This window comes from Balaenoptera musculus, chromosome 9 (assembly GCF_009873245.2).
Source record: "Balaenoptera musculus isolate JJ_BM4_2016_0621 chromosome 9, mBalMus1.pri.v3, whole genome shotgun sequence".
Taxonomy (NCBI): domain Eukaryota; kingdom Metazoa; phylum Chordata; class Mammalia; order Artiodactyla; family Balaenopteridae; genus Balaenoptera; species Balaenoptera musculus.
This window is the reverse complement of record NC_045793.1, coordinates 24,104,355-24,122,243: the sequence shown is the minus strand read 5'-3', so window position 1 is coordinate 24,122,243 and position 17,889 is coordinate 24,104,355. Positions and strand designations below refer to the sequence as shown.

The following is a 17,889-nucleotide window of genomic DNA, read 5'->3' as shown; positions in this document are numbered from 1 at the left end:
GCCTCACTCCCTGGGCACAGGGACACACTCCTGACTCAGACCCCACAATGCCTGCTCCCCGCAGGGTCCAGGCTGCCCCTCAGCGTTGCCCTCCCCTACCTCACAGGTGCACACTTCACAGGGGTCTGTGCCAGGCTGGAAGCTCTCCCCGGGCTCATACTTCTGACCCTCATGCTCACAGTCTTGGCAGGGGTGGGGAGGGGGGTTAAGAGCAGAAAAGAATCAGGGAGCTTTCAGGCTGGCAGCAATGCCAGGCCCCCCAGCCTCAGAGATTGGGGTGTGCATAAGAATGGGGGCCACTTCTCCTGGAACGACGCATCTCTGCCGCCCAGCCCAGGGCAATGGCAGGGAGATGCTGACCAGGCACTGCCTCCCTGCCCACGCCCCCCCACCCCAGGCTCCCAGTACCAGAGCATCGAGGGCAGCAGTCACGGGGCCCCAGGTGAGGCTGGGCACAGGAGGTGACACACTGGACGTGGGCACAGGTGATGACACCCTCATGACACATGCAGGAGGAGCAGGGGCTGTTGGGGGGCTCCCAGCTACTGCCTTCAGGGTGCTCCTCCCCATGAACCAGGCAGCCTGTGTCCGAGGTGGGCAGGGATGAGCTCTGAGTCTGGGTTCTGCATGTCTGCCCCTGACCCACCCTCCTCACCCTGGGTGCTCAGTAGGGTATATGAGTGCCAGGAGGGGTTTCTGCAGGGATACAGTGGAAAGGTGGCCTGGGACAGAACTCCTGCCTGTGATGGAGGGGAAAGACACTGGGTCGGGGTCAGAACACCTGGATTCTAATCCCATTCCTTGTCTGCTTGCTTGCTAGACCCAGTGCCAGGCAGCAGGCACTGTCTGTTATAGCTGAGCACCAGCAACAGTACCTGGCCTGCAGCAAGTGTGTAATAAATGCACGTGGGATGAATGAGAGGTTCCATCAGTAACCATGTGCCCAAGGTAACTCAATCTCTACAAGTCTCAGTCTCCCCATCCGTTAAATGGGGATTTCATCTCAGGGCAAGGAGACGCTGACAGTTCCTATACCATGCTGGGCAGTGTATGGGGCGAGGGCCCACACAGGCTAAAAAAGGCCCTACTCTAGAACCAGACGGCCTAGATGCAAATCTTGACTCTGCCATCTACTGGCTAAGTGACCACAGGTAAGTTATGTTACCTCAGTTTTCTCATCTGTAAAATGGGAAAAGTTAATAATAATACCTACTTGATGAGATCGTTGTGTGCATCAAATGAGGTATGTGTAAAGCGCTTAGCTCAGGGTCCGGCACATGGTATGTGCTCAATAAATGTTAATTGTCATTATTATCATTATGAATGGGGTGTGGTTAGGAATGCGGCAGCTTCGAGGAGATTCTAATAAGCACCTAGAAGGGGAGACGGTCTGGATAGGCCAGGGGCAGGGATAGGTAGGAAGAGCTGAAGGTGGATGTGGTGAGAGCTCAAGCGCTGAGGTGTGGGAGGGACAGACGGGTGGACAGGGAGGTGGGAAGGCTGGAGGAGAGCTGAGGGGAGGGAGGTGGGGCCAATGGAGGGACACGGGACCCAGGGACGGAAACAAGGGAGCAGCCCCACTGGCCAGGCATACCTCTGCAGCGAGGGCAGCAGCTCCCCGGCTTTGTGACCTGGAGTGGGCAGGGCAGAGGTGGGCACTGCAGCCGCTCACAGCTGACCTGGCCAGCCTGCAGGAGATGCACGGTCAGTGACTTGCTCCCCAGGCCAGCTGACCCCTCCCCTGCCCCCTCTGCCACCTCCCTACCACACCTGACAGCGACATCGCTCACAGCTGCCTGTGGGCCCCTCAAACTCCTCCCCGTCCTGGTGCTCCCGGCCCTGAGAGAGGCAGCCTGTGGGTGACATGTTTCCTGGGCGGGGGCTGTGCTACCAGGTCTGGCAGAGCGGGAGGGGGAGGCACGGGGCGGGGGGCGGGGGGAGCCAGCATGTGTGCTCACTGTGGCAAACAGGGCAGAAGCAAGGCCCTGGGGAGGGATGGGGGCACAGAGCTGGAGCACACGGCTTCTTCTGGCAGCGCATGGAGCCTTCCTGGGGGAGAGAGGTCACGCTGACACTTCCCATGTCATCACACCCTCAAACCAGGCCACACGTGGCCTCATGGGGGTGTGCCCCTACTGACCTGCCAGGCCCAGACCCCCTCCCTCAGCCCAGGAGGCCTGAGCCCAATCCTGTCCTGATGGATGTCACAGGCAGCGTGTACCCTGGGAGGAGGAGACGACCTCTTTCTGGCCAGAGAGGAGGATCAAGGGATGAAGGGCTCCAAGCCCCCAAAGGGCCGCCTCACCTGGCAGGTGCAGATGGAGCAGGTGGGGTCGAGCGGGTCAGGAAGGGTCTCTCCGGGGGCGGCGGTGACCCCATGATAGAGGCATCCTGGCAGAGGGGGGAATGCAGGGCAGAGCCGCACTCAGTGGATCCCTCTGCTGCCACACGCACAGACACCAACACAGACACACAGACACACAGACACACACACACACACACACACACACACACACACACACACACAGCCCGGCCTGGGGTCCTCTACCAAAGCTTAGCTAAGCGTCAGAAAGAGAGATGAGTGGCTGGGAAGGTGAGGGGCGGGAGGAAAGACGTCAGCCAGACCACGGTGGTGGGACTCGCATGCATGAAGCGCGGGGGAGGACTGAGGGTGGGACCACAGACCACCGGCCCTTGTGGGAGGAAGATGAGAGGGATGGGCACACTGGAAATGAAGGTGAGAGGTGGGCTGGGCTCGGGAGGGTGGCTTCTTTAGAAGCCACGGGGGAAGGAAGTTGCCCAAATGTGGTTGGGTGACTCAAGGGCAGTGGAGCCACTGAGTGGCTTTGAGTCTGGTGACGTGATATTTTAGGAAGGCAGGGAGACAGCTGAAGAGCAGGAAGGTCTGGCAGCACAGGGGTGGCTATGTGGTGCCCCTCACAGTCAGCGTGAGGTGACAGCAGGGACAGAGAGGAGGGCGCGAGTATGGGGTGAGGAACCCCCGGAAAACCCAGGCTGTGGGCTTGCTGCGTGGCTGTCTTGGGGGAGGGGTGACAGCGACCAGACCAGGGGACTCGGAGCCGAAGGGAGGCCGGGGAGTCGAGAGGGGCAGTGGGAGGGCAGGCCTACCCTGGCAGGTCGGGCAGCAGTGCCCAGACGGGGTGAGCGGGTGGCTGCAGCCCAGAGGCTCACAGGGCCGGCGGCTGCAGGTCACGAAGCCGCCGAGACAGGTACACCGATTGCAGGGCTCTCGGGGATCCGGAAACTCCTGGCTGCTCAGGTAGGACTCCCGTAGGTACTCACAGCCTTGGAGAGAGGACAGGGAGGGCGGGGGGAGGGGCAGAAATCAGGGAGAGGAGACCAGTCATCCAGCTCTGAGCTTGGGCCTGGCCTGAGCCCAAGGCCTCAGAGACCTGGTGGGGAGGGAAGGGCTCAGTCTTGGCCAGTGCGTAAAGGGGTCTGGGGGGGTGGCAGTTGGATTGGCCAAAGGGCAAACTTTCTCCCCTTCAGCCTGTAAGGAAGCTCCCTGTCCAGGGCCTTCCCTGTGGTCCAGTGGTTAAGAATCCATCTTGCAATGCAGGGGACTCCAGTTGGATCCCTGGTCGGGGAACTAAGATCCCACATGCCGTGGGGCAACTAAGCCCTCGCGCCTGCAACTACTGAGCCGGTGCGCCGCAATGCGCCGCAACGAAAGATCCCATGTGCTGCAACTAAGACCCAACGCAGCCAATAAATAAATAAATATTACAAAAAAGAAAAAAGATAAATGCTCCCTGTCCAATCTATAGGAAAAACCCACACAGAATTTGGTCCAGGGCTTTTGTCTTACGGTAATAAATATTTTTGACCCACTCTAGGGCAGTAAAGATGACTTTGACCCCGCCCTCCTGTCCCCCCACCCGTACAGTTCCCGTCCCCTCACCATCACAGGTAGGGCAGCAGTCACCCCTGGCAGGGAAGGGGCACTGTGCCGGGGCACAGGCCCTGGGCTCGCAGCTGACGCTGCCCTCCCAGCAGAGGCAGACGTGGCACCGGGCAGTGGGCGAAGGGAAGCGCTCGCCGCTGGCGAACTCCTTCCCCTGGTACAGGCAGCCTGGGGGGCAGGCGAGGGGCTGGGGGGCCATGGAGGCGGCGCACCGGGCGCACTACCTCCCGGGCCCTGCGGGCTGGGTGCGCACCGTTCCCCCACTTTCTTAGTGAGAACCCCGCCCCCGGAGGGGCGGGCCAGGAGGAAGGGGGAGAAGGGGTGGCGCCCCGCCTGGAGATAAAGAGGGACGCAGAGTAAGAGGGGGACCGAGAAGGTGAGGCTCCGGGGTGGAGTTGGAAGGAGTGCGGGCGGGTGCAGCCGGGGCGTTACCGTCACAGGAGGGGCAGCAGGGTCCCTGGCGCGGGTGGGCGCAGGGCGCCGGTGGGCAGGGCAGCCGCTGGCAGGACACGGAGCCGTTGAGGCAGAGGCAGCGGCGGCAGGGGTCGTCGGGCTGGAAGAAGTGCTCCTGGTGGCGGACGGGGACCCCGCCCCCGGGCCGAGGGCAGCCAGAGGGGGTGGCTGCAGCCAGAGAGCCAGCGTCAGCGAGGCGGGGGGGGGGGGGGGGGGCTGCCGAGGGGGGTCCCTCCGGAGAAGCGGCGAGGGGTGCGGCTCCTACCCGGGCACTGTGGGCAGCACTCTCCTGGCAACAGGAGCGGCTCTGGACAGGGCAAGGGCGGGCAGCGGCGGGCCGGGCACTGCACGTGGCCGCTCTGCAGATGCACGAGGCCCGGCCAAGTCAGTGGTAGAAGGTGGAGGAGACCCCTCCCCTTCTCACCCTCACCTTGGCGGACCTCTCCTGGTCTCCCCAAGTGCCCCCCCACCCCCCCCACTCTTCCTTCCCATCCGGGTGGCAGACTCACCAGACAGCGACACAGGCGGCAGGGGTCGGAGGGGTGGGGGAAGTCTGCTCCGTTGGGATACTCTTTCCCACCAAAGGCACAGCCTGGGGGAGGGGGCAGCTATGGGCCTGGGAGAGGCCCTCCTTCCCCCAGGGCATGCTGCCCTCCCAGCCCTAAAGGCCTATAGATGGGGCCAAGCCATCCCAAGGGACCACCCCCCATCCCGTCCGCCTCACCATTGCAGTTGTTCTGGCAACAGGGACCAGGCAGCGGGTGGGCACAGGAGGCCCTGGGGCAGGCCCGAGGTTGGCAGTGGGCATGGCCTTCCCGGCACTGGCATTCCTGGCAGGGGTCTCGGGGGTGGGAGAAGCTCTCGCCATCCATAAACACTTGTTTCTCCAGGATGCAGTCTGGGCAGTGGGGCGGGGGGGCAGGAGTGGGGACAAAGACTGACAGTGCGAGGAGCAGGCTGACAGTCCCTCTACCCTTGAGTCCAGAGCCACTGCAGAAGTGCCGCTTGGAAGCTGTCCCCATGGAGGGAGAGGAGGAGGAGGAGGGGCTGTGTATGCGGACAAGGATATCTCTCTGAGCACACACTTGTGCGTGTGTGTGTGTGTGTTTAGTTCCTTTACCTGCAGGCAGCTGTGTGTGCCTCTGAGGGTGAAGAGCCGAAGGGCTCATGCGTGTGCATGCCTGTGTTTGTGATACGCGCCCTGCACACTCTCCGTGTGGGCGGGGATCAGGGAACACAGCATCCCAGCTCCCAGTGTCTTGCGTAGGAAACCTGAACATTTGTTGCATGAACCAGGCTTATACAGGTATACGAATAGATGTGCGTGGTGGGGGTATTGGAAGAGGAAGTGTAGGAAAGGAGGGAAGGGTGGTGTCGTAACATGAAGGGACAAACGAATGTCTACTCATCTCTCCCACCCGTACCGTGTGGGTTCCAGAGAGTCCCAAGCTGTGTCAGACTGAAAACAATTCGGAAGGCCATTGCTTTCTAAGCTATCCGTTGGGCCCATGGGGCCATGGAGTGGCAGGGTCAAGGGTTCACCAAGCCAGACAGGTACAGTAAGCACATACCTGGGCACCTGGGGCAGCACTGGCCGGGTCCACTCTGGGGCCTGGCACAGGTTGTGGGAGGGCAGTTGACCAAGGAGCATGTCACGGTCCCATCCTGGGAGCAGGTGAGAGGGCAATGGGGGTGGGCCCCAGGAGGGGCTCAGCAGGGCAGCAGCAAGCCTAGGGAGGTACCTCACAGTGGCAGGTGTGGCAAGGGCTGTCTGCATCTGTGAAGTTCTGCCCGTTGGCGTACACTTGGCCGTGGTAGGTGCAGCTCTCACAGCTGGGGCAGCAGGCACCTGGGTAGAGCAGGGTGATCACAGCCCAGCCGATCAGGGTGGGCTGGGCAAGGCAGGAGAAGAATGCTAGATCGGGGCGGGGCACTCACCAGAGGGCTGGGTGGGGTGCTGGCAAGGGGCTGGGGAGCAGAGCAAAGCCCTGCACACGGGCACCCCAGCTTGACAGGAACAGGTTGTGCAAGGCTGAGCATCAGGCTCCCACTGGACCCCCTCAGCAAACTCCTCTCCACCAAGCACGCAGGCTACAATGAGGGGCGGGAGGGCTGTCACCATGGCAACCTGGACACCTCCACCCATCCCTGTCCTTCCCAGACCATAGGACCCTTCCCAAGACACTGGCTTTGCCATCCCCACAGCAGCCTCTGAACAACACTCTGGAATGGCTGGTGGACTTAGGAATGCCCCCCTTACGGTGAAGGAACACTCCTCCATCTCTAGCTGCTGGAAGCGGCACCCTTTCGTGGTTGCCCCCCAACACACACACCTGGGCAGAGCTGGGGGCCAGAGTCAGCGAGCGTGCAGGGGGCGCCCGGGCACTCCTGCTCCTCACAGGAGACCTCGCCGGCCTAGGAGGGAGGCTGGGTGAGTGGCCCTCAAGGGACAAGACAGATCCGGGACGTGAGACAGTGGCACCGCCTACCTGGCAGGAACAGCGGACACAGTGGCCACTCTCTTGGAGTCTGAAGGTCTCCTGGCTCTGATACTGGTGTCCCTGGTACTCACAGCCTGGCTAGGATGACAGAGGGAATGGGGCACAGGGCTGGAGGCTGATGGGGAAGCCTCAGAGCACCCGAGGCGTCCACCCCCCACCCTGACAGCCACCCCTGTCCTCCAGGAGGCCCTGCCAGCCTCCCCCAGCCCCCACGTGCCCAGGGTGCCACGAGGCGAGGTGAGAACTCATCCCTCACCCGTGGTGACAGAGCTCAGCTTTAGAAAGGACTTTCCTTTCTAGCTCAAGGGGGCTTCCTGTTAGTCCACCGGAAGCAACCACCCCACTCCGAGACCCAGAGCCTCTCTCGGGGCAGTGCCCACCCCTCCCCCTGGTGACTCGAGCCCCCCACTCACTGTCACAAACTGGGCAGCACTTCCCAGGGATCCTGCCTGGGTGTCTGCAGGGCGTCGGTGGGCAGGGCAGAGGCTCACAGTGGACACTCCCGTTCTGCCAAAAGGACCTGGTCAGCCTGTGAGAGGCAGGCCCAGAAGCCAGGCCCTCCCTGCGGGGCAGACACACTCACGGCACAACGGCAGTGGGAGCAAGGGTCCCCAGAGCCCACGGGCTCCCCGCTGCGGTACTCTCGCCCATTTAGGAAACAGCCTGTTGGGAAGAGGGTGCCTTAGACCCTCCTCAGGGCCCCATGCCATTCAGTGTCCTGGCTTTCATGGGAGGCTCGAGCTGGGCCGTCCATCAGCTTTCCGAGCCCCTCCAGGATCCACCCGCTGACTCACCATTGCACACAGGGCAGCACGTGCCCGGGAGGGGCCGGGCAGGGTATGGGCACAGGCTGGTACATTCTCGCTGGTGGCACCGGATGTGGCCCTCCTGGTAGGGGGCAGAGTAGGCAGAGGAATGGGCCGTCAGAGCTCATCCAAGTGGCAGAAACAGCATTCGAATCCCAGCTATCCACTTATTAGATACTGCTATGAGTAAATTGTGTCCCCCTTCAAACTCTTATGTTGCAGTCCTAACCCCCTCAGATTGTGACCTTATTTGGAAATAGAGTCGTAGCAGATGTAATCACTTAAGTTGAGATGAGGTCAGACTGGAGTGGGGTGGCCCCTTGATCCATTGACTGGTATCCTTATATAAAGGGGAAATTTGGACACAGACACACACTCACACAGGGAGAGAAGCATGTGAAGATGAAGACTGAAGCCATGGGATGCCAAGGATCGCCAGCCAACTGCCAGAGCTGGAGAGGGGCCTGGAATAGATTCTCCCTGACAGCCCTCAGAGGGAACCGACCCTGCCGACACCTCAGTCTTGGACTTCAGCCTCCAGAACCATGAGATAATCAATTTCTGTTGTTTAAGCCACTCCTTTTGTGGTACTTTGTTACAGCATCCCAAGAAACTAATATAGATGTATAACCTAGCGTGCCACTTAAGTTCTCTGTGCCTCAGTTTACTCATCTAAAAAAAAAAAGAGAGGCAATAATAGACCTGCCCTCATAGCCTTGTTATGGGGATAAGATAAGTGTGTGGTATGGCATCCACCTCTGGAAGCTGACAGTTAACAGATAGTAGCTGCTGCTACTCCCCATGGTCTTTCCCAGACAGACCCCGTCCCTGGAGTTCACACCTATACCTGGGCTCACTACCTTAGCCCCATATGTGTCTGGGCTGCCAGTGACTCTCCTCACAGGTCGGGGCGGGGGGGGGGGGCGGTGGGTTGTCAGTGTGAATAGGGAGGGGAAGCACATGGTTGCCAAGGGGTTGGGTGCTCCACGGCCTTCACAATGGAGTCCTTAGTCCTTGGCAAGCTGTCAGGAAGCTTTGTGACTCTGGCTTCAGCCCCCATGAACCACAACCCTCCTTGGTGTGCACTCTGCCTGGACATTAGGCCTCCGTGTGACCCCCTTCCTCCCCCAGGCTTTGCCCTGACTCTTCCCTTATGCCTGGTGTCTTAGCCCATTCAGGCCACTGTAATAAAAATTCCCATAGTCTGGGTGGCTTATAAACAACAAAACTTTAGTTCTCACAGTTTTGGAGGCTGGGGAGTCCAAAATCAAGGTGCTAGGAGTTTCAGTGTCTGGTGAGAGTCTCCTTCCTGGTTCATAGATGGCTGTCTAATTGCTTGTGTCTCCACATGGTGGAAGGGACAAGAGAGCTCTCTGGGGTCTTTTTTATACAGGCACTAATCCCATCCATGAGGGCTCCACCCTCATAACCTAATCACCTCCCAAAGGCCCCACCTCCTAATACCATCACTTTGGGGGTTAGAATTTCAACATGTGAATTTGGGGCAGTACACAAACATTCAGTCTATAGCACCATTTCTCCCTGCTCAAATCCTACTCACCGGTTAAGACCTAAGTAAACACCCCCCCCCGCATGAAGATATTCTAGATCTGTTCTGCCCAATAGAAATATAACACAAACCACGTATGTCATTTTAAATTCTCTAGTTGTCAAATTTCAAAAAGTAAAAAGGAACAGATGGACCTAAATTTTAATATTATGTTCCACTCAAACCAAAATATCCAAAAAGTTATTTCAACATGTAATCAACATGAAGTGCTAATGAGATATTTTACATTCCTTTCTTTCGTACTAAGTCTTTGAAATCCAATGTATATTCTACATTTAGAGCCCATCTCAAACCGGACAACCACATTTCAAGGGCTCAGTGTCCACATGTAGTGGCTCCTGATCAGACAGCAGAGTTCTAGATGCCTCAGGCCAGTTGTGTTTCTCCCTCCCTGGAGCTTGGGCTGCCTGTCATAGCCCGCCCAGCCTCACTCCTGTAACCTGAAGCTCCTCGACTTTGGTTCACAGACATCCTGCTCACCTACTGTGCTCAGAACTAGACATACTGAGGGCGCGACCCCTTCCCCACCCTCATGGTGTTCAGGGTTAGGTCTCCTCCATCTCTGTCCCCTCACAGTGCCTTTTGGGATGTGTTCAGTGGAATGAAGGAACGAATCTGGCGGGCCTGGGGTCGGGGAGGGGTGGGGGCAGCCCAGAAGCAGCACTGAGACTCACCAGGCACTGGCAGATCCGGCAGGGGTCCCCAGGTGTGGTCCACTCTTGGCCATGCTCCCAGTGAGAACCACCTTCTGTGCAGCCTTGGGCTGGGGGGCGATGGGCAGAGAGGAGGCCTGGTGGGAGCTTCAGCCAGAACCCCCTCCTTCACATGCCCTCTGAGGGCTCTCCTCTGAGCCTAATCCAGACCAGATCCTGCCTCTGCCTGGACCCCTCGCCTCAGCCTTCCAGTGCCCCAGGCTTGCTAAGGCCCAAGTTCCTTAGCCTGCCCTTCCCGGCCTTCCAGGGCCAGCATGGCCACACCCACCTGTCTCTGGCCCCTCCCCATGTCTCAGTGCAAGTTTTGGCCATTCCTGCCTGCCTGCACCTTCCCGACTAACACACACCCAGCTCACACTGAGTGTCAGTCCCAAGCTGCCCTCTTTTCCTGGAATGCCCTCCACCGTGTTCCGCCCTTCACCTTGCTAACTGCTCTTTAACCTGGAGGTTCGCTGCAGACTCGCCACCTCCAGGATGCTTTCCTTTCTCTGCCCAGGCTGCATTAGGTCGCCTTCCTCTGAGTTTCCATAGTATCTGTGCATAATCTAATCCTGCCTTTGCAAGAGTACTGGCATGGACTTAGTGTCACCCTCTAGTGGTCTGCCTCGAGGGCCCACCCTGTGTCTTCTGTGCACAAAGCAGGTAATAGTCAACGTTTATTGACGTACATATCATTACACACATCTTACAAATGGGGAACTGAAGCACGGAGTAGCTCCCTCAGACGTACATAACCGCTGACAAGGGCAGAATCTGAGCCCAGGCCTTCCAGCCCCAGAGCAGGGATGGCCAGGCATGGCTCCCCCCACTGACGGAACCCGCAGGTCAGAGGCCAGCAGAGTGGGCTTTGGGTTGAAGAAGTGGCATAACAGCCCTCCCTGGAGCTCTACCAGGGAAGGGGCAGGGCGCTCACCTTGGCAGGTGGGGCAGCAGTGCCCGGGCCTCAGGGCTGGTTCAGGGCAGGGGATGGGCGGGCACTTCATGGGCACACAGCGAACCAGGCTCCTCTGTAATGCACCCATAGCTGTACTGCCCCTGGGTCTGGCTCCCAGAGACAGCAGGATGGGCCACAGAGTGGGGATGGAGGGAGAATCTCTCTGGCACCAGGCCTCGGAAAGTATGTGAGGGGCTGAAAGAGTGGCAGGTGTGACCCAGGGTAGGCGGGGGTGTCCCAGGAAGATCAGGGTCTGGGCAAAGGTGCGGGGGACTCACCAGGCAGGAGCATTGGAGACAAGGGTTGGAGCTGGACAGGAAGTTGGCCCCCTCCTCATAAAGCTGCCCCTCATACTCACAGCCTGGGGAGTGTTGCCAGGATGACGGACTGGTCAGCAGACAGCAGGGTGGGTGGACATTACCCGAGTTCGGAAGGCATGACCCCAAGTAGGTACGGAACCCTCTGGGGCCGAGGGGACGGCGGGGCAGGGTGGGGGGGAGGTCACCTGGCCGGCAGATGGGGCAGCACTCCCCAGGTGGGGTGTAGCTCTCCAGGCAGTTGAGCTCTGAGCATGAGGGCCCCTGGCACTGCACCGTCCCTGCCTGCAGGGTAGACACTGAGCCCTCCTTCCTCCTCTACTGCCCAAGCCGATTTACTCTGCTGGCCTAGCAGGCCTAGCAGGCTCCAGGCCTCAATGCCGGGGTGGCAGCAGCAGCCCTGCCAGGACCCCAGATTGGGCTTGGCGCTGCCAGGCCTGGGGTTAAGCCGGGCGGTGGGGACGTGGGTGGTGGATGGGACAAGGCTCTGATTCCCTTACCTGACAGGTACAGATGACACAGGGCTCCAGTTGCCACGTTTCCCCACTCCTGTGGCCTCCAGTACAGCCTGCAAAACCAGGGCCAGGCCCCCAAGTAAGAGACCCAGAGAACTGGGGCGAAAGCACGGCCAAGGGCGCCACATCAAAGGGGCACCATTCAGGTGATTCTCAGAGATTTGTATACTTACTGCAACTTTCCAGCAGATGGCAGTATAGTGTCTGCCTCGAATAATCACTAGATTTCCATTATTTTACAACACATGGAAGCATTGAGGAAAGTGTGCCTTTTAAAAAATTTCACCAAAAACATTATATGTGCTAGCAGTGGCCCTGAGGCACCACGTGTCCTGCAAGCTATGTGTGTGTGTGTCCCTTTTCTTTGTTGGGAGATCCAACAACTCCCAAGACTTTACTCCTCATCTCTGGCCAAAACTCTCAGGCTACATTTCCAGACCTCACCAGTCCCTAAGCCTCTGTCCCACCTTTCAAACTAGCAGCTGCCATTCTTCCTGGGGTAGGGTTGCCAGAGAAAATATAGGATGCCCAGTTAAATGTGAATTTCAGATGAACAACACATAATATTTTAGTATAAGTTATGTCCCAAATATTGCACGGGACATACTTGTATTTAAAAATGTTATTTATACAAAATTCAAATTTAACAGGGCATCCTTTTTTTTTTTTTTTTTTTTGCTGTGCTGCTTGCAGGATCTTAGTTCCCTGACCCGGGATTGAACCCAGGCCCTCAGCAGTGAAAGCGTGGAGTCCTAACCACGGGACCACCAGGGAAGTCCCAGGTATCTATACGTTTATTTGCTAAACCCGGCAGGCTTATCTTCCTGACTATGAACCAGTAATAGCCACTGCCTCCACTCCTTTCCAGCTGTCTTCAGGTCACTGGCACCACTAGTTTCCCAAGCTCAGAGTCCACTATTCCATGGGATCCAACTGCGTTCTTTGGAAACACCCTCCTTCTGCAGCCCACCGTCATCCTTGGCTCCATGCCTAGGCAACCACTGTAATAGCCCCCTAACTGGTCTCTCTGCATATAGCCCATACCACATGAAAATTCCCAAAACGCCTCTTTGAACATGCCACACTCTGGCTTCTCAGCCTTCAGTGGCTCCCCATTGTCCACAGAGGAAAGTCCAAACTGTAAGGCTTACAGCAGTTTGCTCCCACTGGCCTTCCCAGTCTGATTTCCTGCAACACACCTTTCCCCACTCTGTTGCCTAGAGGGCCTTCAAGTACACCCTTTCCTTCTGGTGAAACCCCACTTTCCCTTGAAGATCCAGCTCGGATGACCTGTTGTATGTAGAGCCCTCCCTGATCACCTAGTCTGGGTGGGCTTCCCCTGCCCTCCTGCCCTCTCCTCTGGCGACTGACCACTTATGACCTTTCTCCACCTCCTCTTAATCTGTTCATTGGCTCTGAAATCTTGTATTATACTAGCTATATACATTTATCTTCTCACCAGATTAGAAGCTGCCTGAGGAAGGGAAAAAGATCAGGTAGAGCTGGGGTCCCCCCCAACCCCCAAGCCACGGACAGGTAACGGGTTCGTGGCCTATTAGGAACCGGGCTGCACAGCAGGAGGTGAGCAGCAAGCGAGTGAGCAAAGCTTCATCTGTATTTACAGCTGCCCCCCCATGGCTCGCATTACCTCCTGAGCTCCGCCTCCTGTCAGATCAGCGGTGGTATTAGATTCTCATAGGAGTGCGAACCCTACTGTGAACTGCGCGTGCGAGGGATCTAGGCTGCGTGCTGCTTATGAGAATCTAATGCCTGATGATCTGAGGTGGAGCTGAGGCGGTGATGCTAGCGCGGGGAAGCGGCTGCAAATACAGGTTATCCTTAGCAGAGAGGTTTGACTGCACAGAGACCATAATAGATCAGTTGCTTGCAGACTCATATCAAAACCCTATTGGTGGGTGGCAAGTGACGATTAAGCTGCATCTTATGGAATAGACTGGACATAAGCAACATACTTTTGGTGTCACTCTCTCCCATCACCCCCAGATGGGACCATCTAGTTGCAGGAAAACAAGCTCAGGGCTCCCACTGATTCTGCATTACGGTGAGTTGTATAATTATTTCATTATATATTACAATGTAATAATAATAGAAATAAAATGTACAATAAATGTAATGCGCTTGAATCATCCCGAAACCTTCCCCCACCACCACCCCGGTCCATGGAAAAATTGTCTTCCATGAAACTGGTCCCTGGTGTCAAAAAGGTTGGGGACTGCTGATGTAGAGAGCCTTTGGTTCAGTCCCAAGTCAGAGGCAGCATTTGCTGACTTGGGGTTCGCTTCTGAACAACCCTAGCCACTGCCAGAGCGAGTGGGCAGACGCCCTCTGGACACGTGGCAGGTGGCAGGCCAGGCTCTGGGGCCCCAGAACGAGTGCAGGAGGTGGGGCTGGGGCTTGTAGAAGGCTGACCGGGCTCGCAGTGCGGGCAGCACGCGCCCGGCTCCGGGCAGGGTCCTCTTGGGCATGGCTTCTGGGTGCAGGTTATGGCTCCTTCCTGTGGAAAGCAGGCACCAGAACCCTGGAGGACAGGGCCTCCAGAACCGAAACCTCCCCCCAGGCTGGGACCCACCAGAGGTGCAAGAGGCTGAGTTGGCTCAGACTACGTGGGCTACCCTTGGCCCAAGGACAGAAAAGAGACATCCTTCCCCCTCCCCCATCATCTCCTGCCACTCCCGACCCTCGGAAACCATCTCTTCCAGGTGCCAGCAAATTCCCCAGCGTGGAGAGATCCTAGGAAGGGAACCAAGGGCTTCCTCAGTGGAGGGGTGAGGAAAGAAATAGGTGGGTGTGGAGCCAAGTGAGGGAGCAGAGGCAGGTAGATGGCAGGGACAGATGGATGACTGGGGACACTGAGGGTCCACAGGCGAAGGAGCAGGTATAGGAAGACAAGAACCCCACTGTGTGCGTGGGGATTGAGCTCCAGAAAGCAGAACTCTTAGGAATCAGCTGAAGGCGGCCAGTGGCAAGGCTTGGGGGGATGGGCAGGGAGACCCCACTTCTAAACATTCAGCACACCAGGCTGCAGCGACAGGTAGCTGAGGTGAGGCAGACAGGTGAGGGGAACAGGTATGGGGTATCCAGGGTGGGTCACAGGAGCTCACCAGGCAGCGGCAGGTGGTACAGGCGTCTGTGGCGAAGGTCTCCCCATTGCCATAGGCCTGACCGTTGTGGCTGCAGCCTGAGGAGGAGATGGTGCTGTCGCTCAGGCGCTCAGGGCCATTTCCGGGCCCTGAGGTGGTGCCAGTGGGCAGGCGGATGGCACTCACCATGGCAATGGGGCAGCCCAGGCTGGGGGACACAGTGTGCGGCCCCGTCCTGGCAGACACAGGCTGTGCAGGCATCAGGCTCCCAGCGAGCCCCCTCGGGCCAGGCCCGACCCAGCCCCCAGCACTGGGGCGAAGCCGGGTGGCATTCACAGGACTCCAGCTGCCTCACCCTCCCCTGCAGGTCTTTGTTCTGGGGAGAGAGGTGGGGGTAAGAGGCACTGGCTCAGCTTTCCCCACCAACTCCCACAGATTTGTGGGGTGTGAAAGCCAAGGCAGGATGAGAAGGAAACGTGACAGTTCCAGAGAAAAGTGGGTCCCCTTCCAGGCAGAATCCAGCTCAAACAGTCCCAGTTCTCATAGCCTGGGGTCTGGATAGGCTCGCAGGGGATCACGGGCCCCCAGTCCTCTCCTTTAGACAAAAGGGGACTCAGTGCCTGTGACCCAACAGTTAAAGACCTTTATCTATCCGAAATCTTTCCTGATCATGCTCCATAATGTTTGCCGAATACATGAAAGAATATGAAAATCTGACAAAACAAATACCCGGAGGTTCTTCCCTGGTATGAAAGAACCGATGTTAAGAACTGTTTAACAGTTCTTAGCCCGGAGGGCTTCCCTGGTGGCGCAGTGGTTAAGAATCTGCCTGTCAATGCAGGGGACAGGGGTTCGAGCCCTGGTCCGGGAAGATCCCACATGCCGCGGAGCAACTAAGCCCATGCCCCACAACTACTGAGCCTGCGCTCTAGAGGCCGTGAGCCACAACTACTGAGCCTGTGAGCCACAACTACTGAAGCCCATGCGCCTAGAGACCGTGCTCCGCAACAAGAGGAGCCACTGCAACGAGAAGCCCTCGCACCGCAACGAAGAGTAGCTCCCACTCGCCGCAACTAGAGAAAGCCTGCGTGCAGCAACGAAGACCCAAGGCAGCCAAAAATAAATAAATAAATAAATAAATTTATTAAAAAAAGAAAAAGAACCGTTCAGATAAGAATCTTTCTATGTACATTTAAAACAAAACTCTATTTCAGGGTCCCGCGGGCCCCCCTTCTCTCCTTCCCTCTCACTACATGAGGCCTGCCCTGCCCCACGCACACCCACTGCCTCCAGTGGTACCTGTTCTCTGAGCTCTGTGACTTCAGCCTCCAGCCTTCCCAGTCGCTCCTCCAGGGGGCGCCACTGCTTCTGGGGGGCCCCAGCAGGGGCTGAGGAGTGGGCGGGCGCCTGCAGCTGATAGTCGTGGATGTCAGCAAGCCCCAGAGACTCCCTGGGGATGGCCCCTCCTGAAAGCACAAGAATCCAGGGAGGGCCTGTCAGTGAGGGGCTAGCAAGACTTCCTGGGTTTGTCTTCCCATTGATGTCTATCCTGTGCCCCACCCTTGTCCACCTGCCACCCCTCATCCAGGGAAGGAGAGGTGGTCTGTGAGGGGGGCTGGAGTGAAAGCATGGGAGAGGAGGAGAGAGCCCGGGGTGCACGAAAGTGACCTAGACCACTTTCCAGTAGTAGAGCCTCAGGCAGGTATAAAAGCCCTGGGACCCCCACCTCACTGGGATCCTGGGGGCAGGATCTAGATCAGGGCCTCCCTGTAGCCTGCCCTGACTCTGCAGGGGTCCCCAGCCATGGGGGCTGTGCCAGGGTCATCCAGCCTCACTCAGGCCACGGACTTGGCCAGGGGCAGCCTGGGGAGCTGATATGTCATGCTGGGAGGGCCCACAAGCCAGCACAGGCTGAAGTGCAGGAGAGGGAGACAGAGGAGTGAAAGGCGGGGCTGCTTTCAGGTACCTGGGGTCTGTGGGCAAACCCCAGCCTCCTTCTGCTTGTCTTCACCTTCACAAAGGGCACCACTTCCGTGCACAGGGAGGGGGCAACTCTTCCCTCTGGCCGCCACTCCCAAGCCTTGCACCCGTTTTCCGGGCCTGTGGCAGAGGGGCCTGGAACTCCACACAGGGCGGAGTGGGCTCCAGAAAGCGGGACTTGGCTGCATTTCTTGAAGGGTTTGGGGAGGGTGCTGGTAGGGGCCCCAACTAGATTTCAAGGCACCATGAGAATGAAGACAGGTTGTCCGGTTTGGAGCACACTGGGTCCTAGAGGGGGCACCTCTGAGTTTCAGGCCTGGGGTTGGGGACGGCCACTTTCACACCTGACTCTGATCCTCTCCTACCGTCGGGGAACAAAGGTGGTGGGGTCATTGTCTGACTCCAGGTGTCCTTCCCACAGACATCATCCCTCCTCCCAGCAGAGGCGGGCGGGGCAGCAAGGGGCTGGAGCGGGAAGTGAGGGAGCAGAGGAAGAGGTGGAGGGAGAGGGAGGGTCTTTCCACCGAGGCAGCTCATTAGTGAGGCTGGGCCTGGGGGGTGGCTGAAAGGGTTTCTCGTGGACACTAGTCCCGTGAAGCGGGGGAACAATATTGCTCACGTCCCCCGCCCGCCACTGCCTCCACCAAAGGGGGTTGACAGATTCTCATCACAAGACCTAAATTGTCTTCTTTCGTCCAAACCTGTTTTGTCCTGAGTTCCTCGGCTTCGTTAGTGCCATCCCCACCTACCCAGAAATCTGGGGCTCATCTTCTCTCTTTTGTACCCCTCCCAAAGTCCATCAGTCTCTGGTCTCAGCCAGTCATCCCCCAACCCATCCCCCCCAGCCCCTCTCCTCTACCCTCTGTCGCCACCCAGGAGGCTGAAGACTCCCTGCCTCCACGTGCTCCTCTCTCCTTTCACAACCTTTCTAAATCACACATCTGAAGGTTCCCAGCAGCAAGTCCAAACGTGAGCTTTCCCAGGTGCCATTCATCTTTTCAGCCCACCCTGCTACCCCCCCCCCCCCCCCCCCCACCCCTACCTTGGCAGGGTGTCGTCACTTGGAATGGCTCT

At 58.1% G+C, this 17,889-nt stretch overlaps 1 protein-coding gene across 1 annotated transcript in view; it reads right to left on the bottom strand.

The window, feature by feature from the left end:
- LOC118901216 (kielin cysteine rich BMP regulator) overlaps nucleotides 1–17,889 on the bottom strand; it is a 54,562-nt gene that overhangs the window by 13,936 nt on the left and 22,737 nt on the right. The window contains exons 7-35 of the mRNA XM_036864313.1: nucleotides 16,135–16,301; nucleotides 15,022–15,211; nucleotides 14,857–14,933; nucleotides 14,165–14,249; nucleotides 11,720–11,787; nucleotides 11,408–11,504; nucleotides 11,181–11,263; nucleotides 10,882–10,975; nucleotides 9,930–10,018; nucleotides 7,674–7,767; nucleotides 7,463–7,542; nucleotides 7,293–7,386; nucleotides 6,868–6,953; nucleotides 6,712–6,793; nucleotides 6,317–6,469; nucleotides 6,121–6,227; nucleotides 5,950–6,043; nucleotides 5,103–5,276; nucleotides 4,888–4,970; nucleotides 4,644–4,737; nucleotides 4,358–4,546; nucleotides 3,923–4,093; nucleotides 3,130–3,306; nucleotides 2,306–2,391; nucleotides 1,959–2,049; nucleotides 1,771–1,871; nucleotides 1,595–1,688; nucleotides 409–582; nucleotides 100–182 (exon numbers count right to left, since the gene is read on the bottom strand). Of these exons, the coding sequence (XP_036720208.1) occupies nucleotides 100–182; nucleotides 409–582; nucleotides 1,595–1,688; nucleotides 1,771–1,871; nucleotides 1,959–2,049; nucleotides 2,306–2,391; nucleotides 3,130–3,306; nucleotides 3,923–4,093; nucleotides 4,358–4,546; nucleotides 4,644–4,737; nucleotides 4,888–4,970; nucleotides 5,103–5,276; nucleotides 5,950–6,043; nucleotides 6,121–6,227; nucleotides 6,317–6,469; nucleotides 6,712–6,793; nucleotides 6,868–6,953; nucleotides 7,293–7,386; nucleotides 7,463–7,542; nucleotides 7,674–7,767; nucleotides 9,930–10,018; nucleotides 10,882–10,975; nucleotides 11,181–11,263; nucleotides 11,408–11,504; nucleotides 11,720–11,787; nucleotides 14,165–14,249; nucleotides 14,857–14,933; nucleotides 15,022–15,211; nucleotides 16,135–16,301 (3,257 nt within the window). The remainder of the gene's footprint in view (nucleotides 1–99; nucleotides 183–408; nucleotides 583–1,594; nucleotides 1,689–1,770; nucleotides 1,872–1,958; nucleotides 2,050–2,305; nucleotides 2,392–3,129; nucleotides 3,307–3,922; nucleotides 4,094–4,357; nucleotides 4,547–4,643; nucleotides 4,738–4,887; nucleotides 4,971–5,102; nucleotides 5,277–5,949; nucleotides 6,044–6,120; nucleotides 6,228–6,316; nucleotides 6,470–6,711; nucleotides 6,794–6,867; nucleotides 6,954–7,292; nucleotides 7,387–7,462; nucleotides 7,543–7,673; nucleotides 7,768–9,929; nucleotides 10,019–10,881; nucleotides 10,976–11,180; nucleotides 11,264–11,407; nucleotides 11,505–11,719; nucleotides 11,788–14,164; nucleotides 14,250–14,856; nucleotides 14,934–15,021; nucleotides 15,212–16,134; nucleotides 16,302–17,889) is intronic.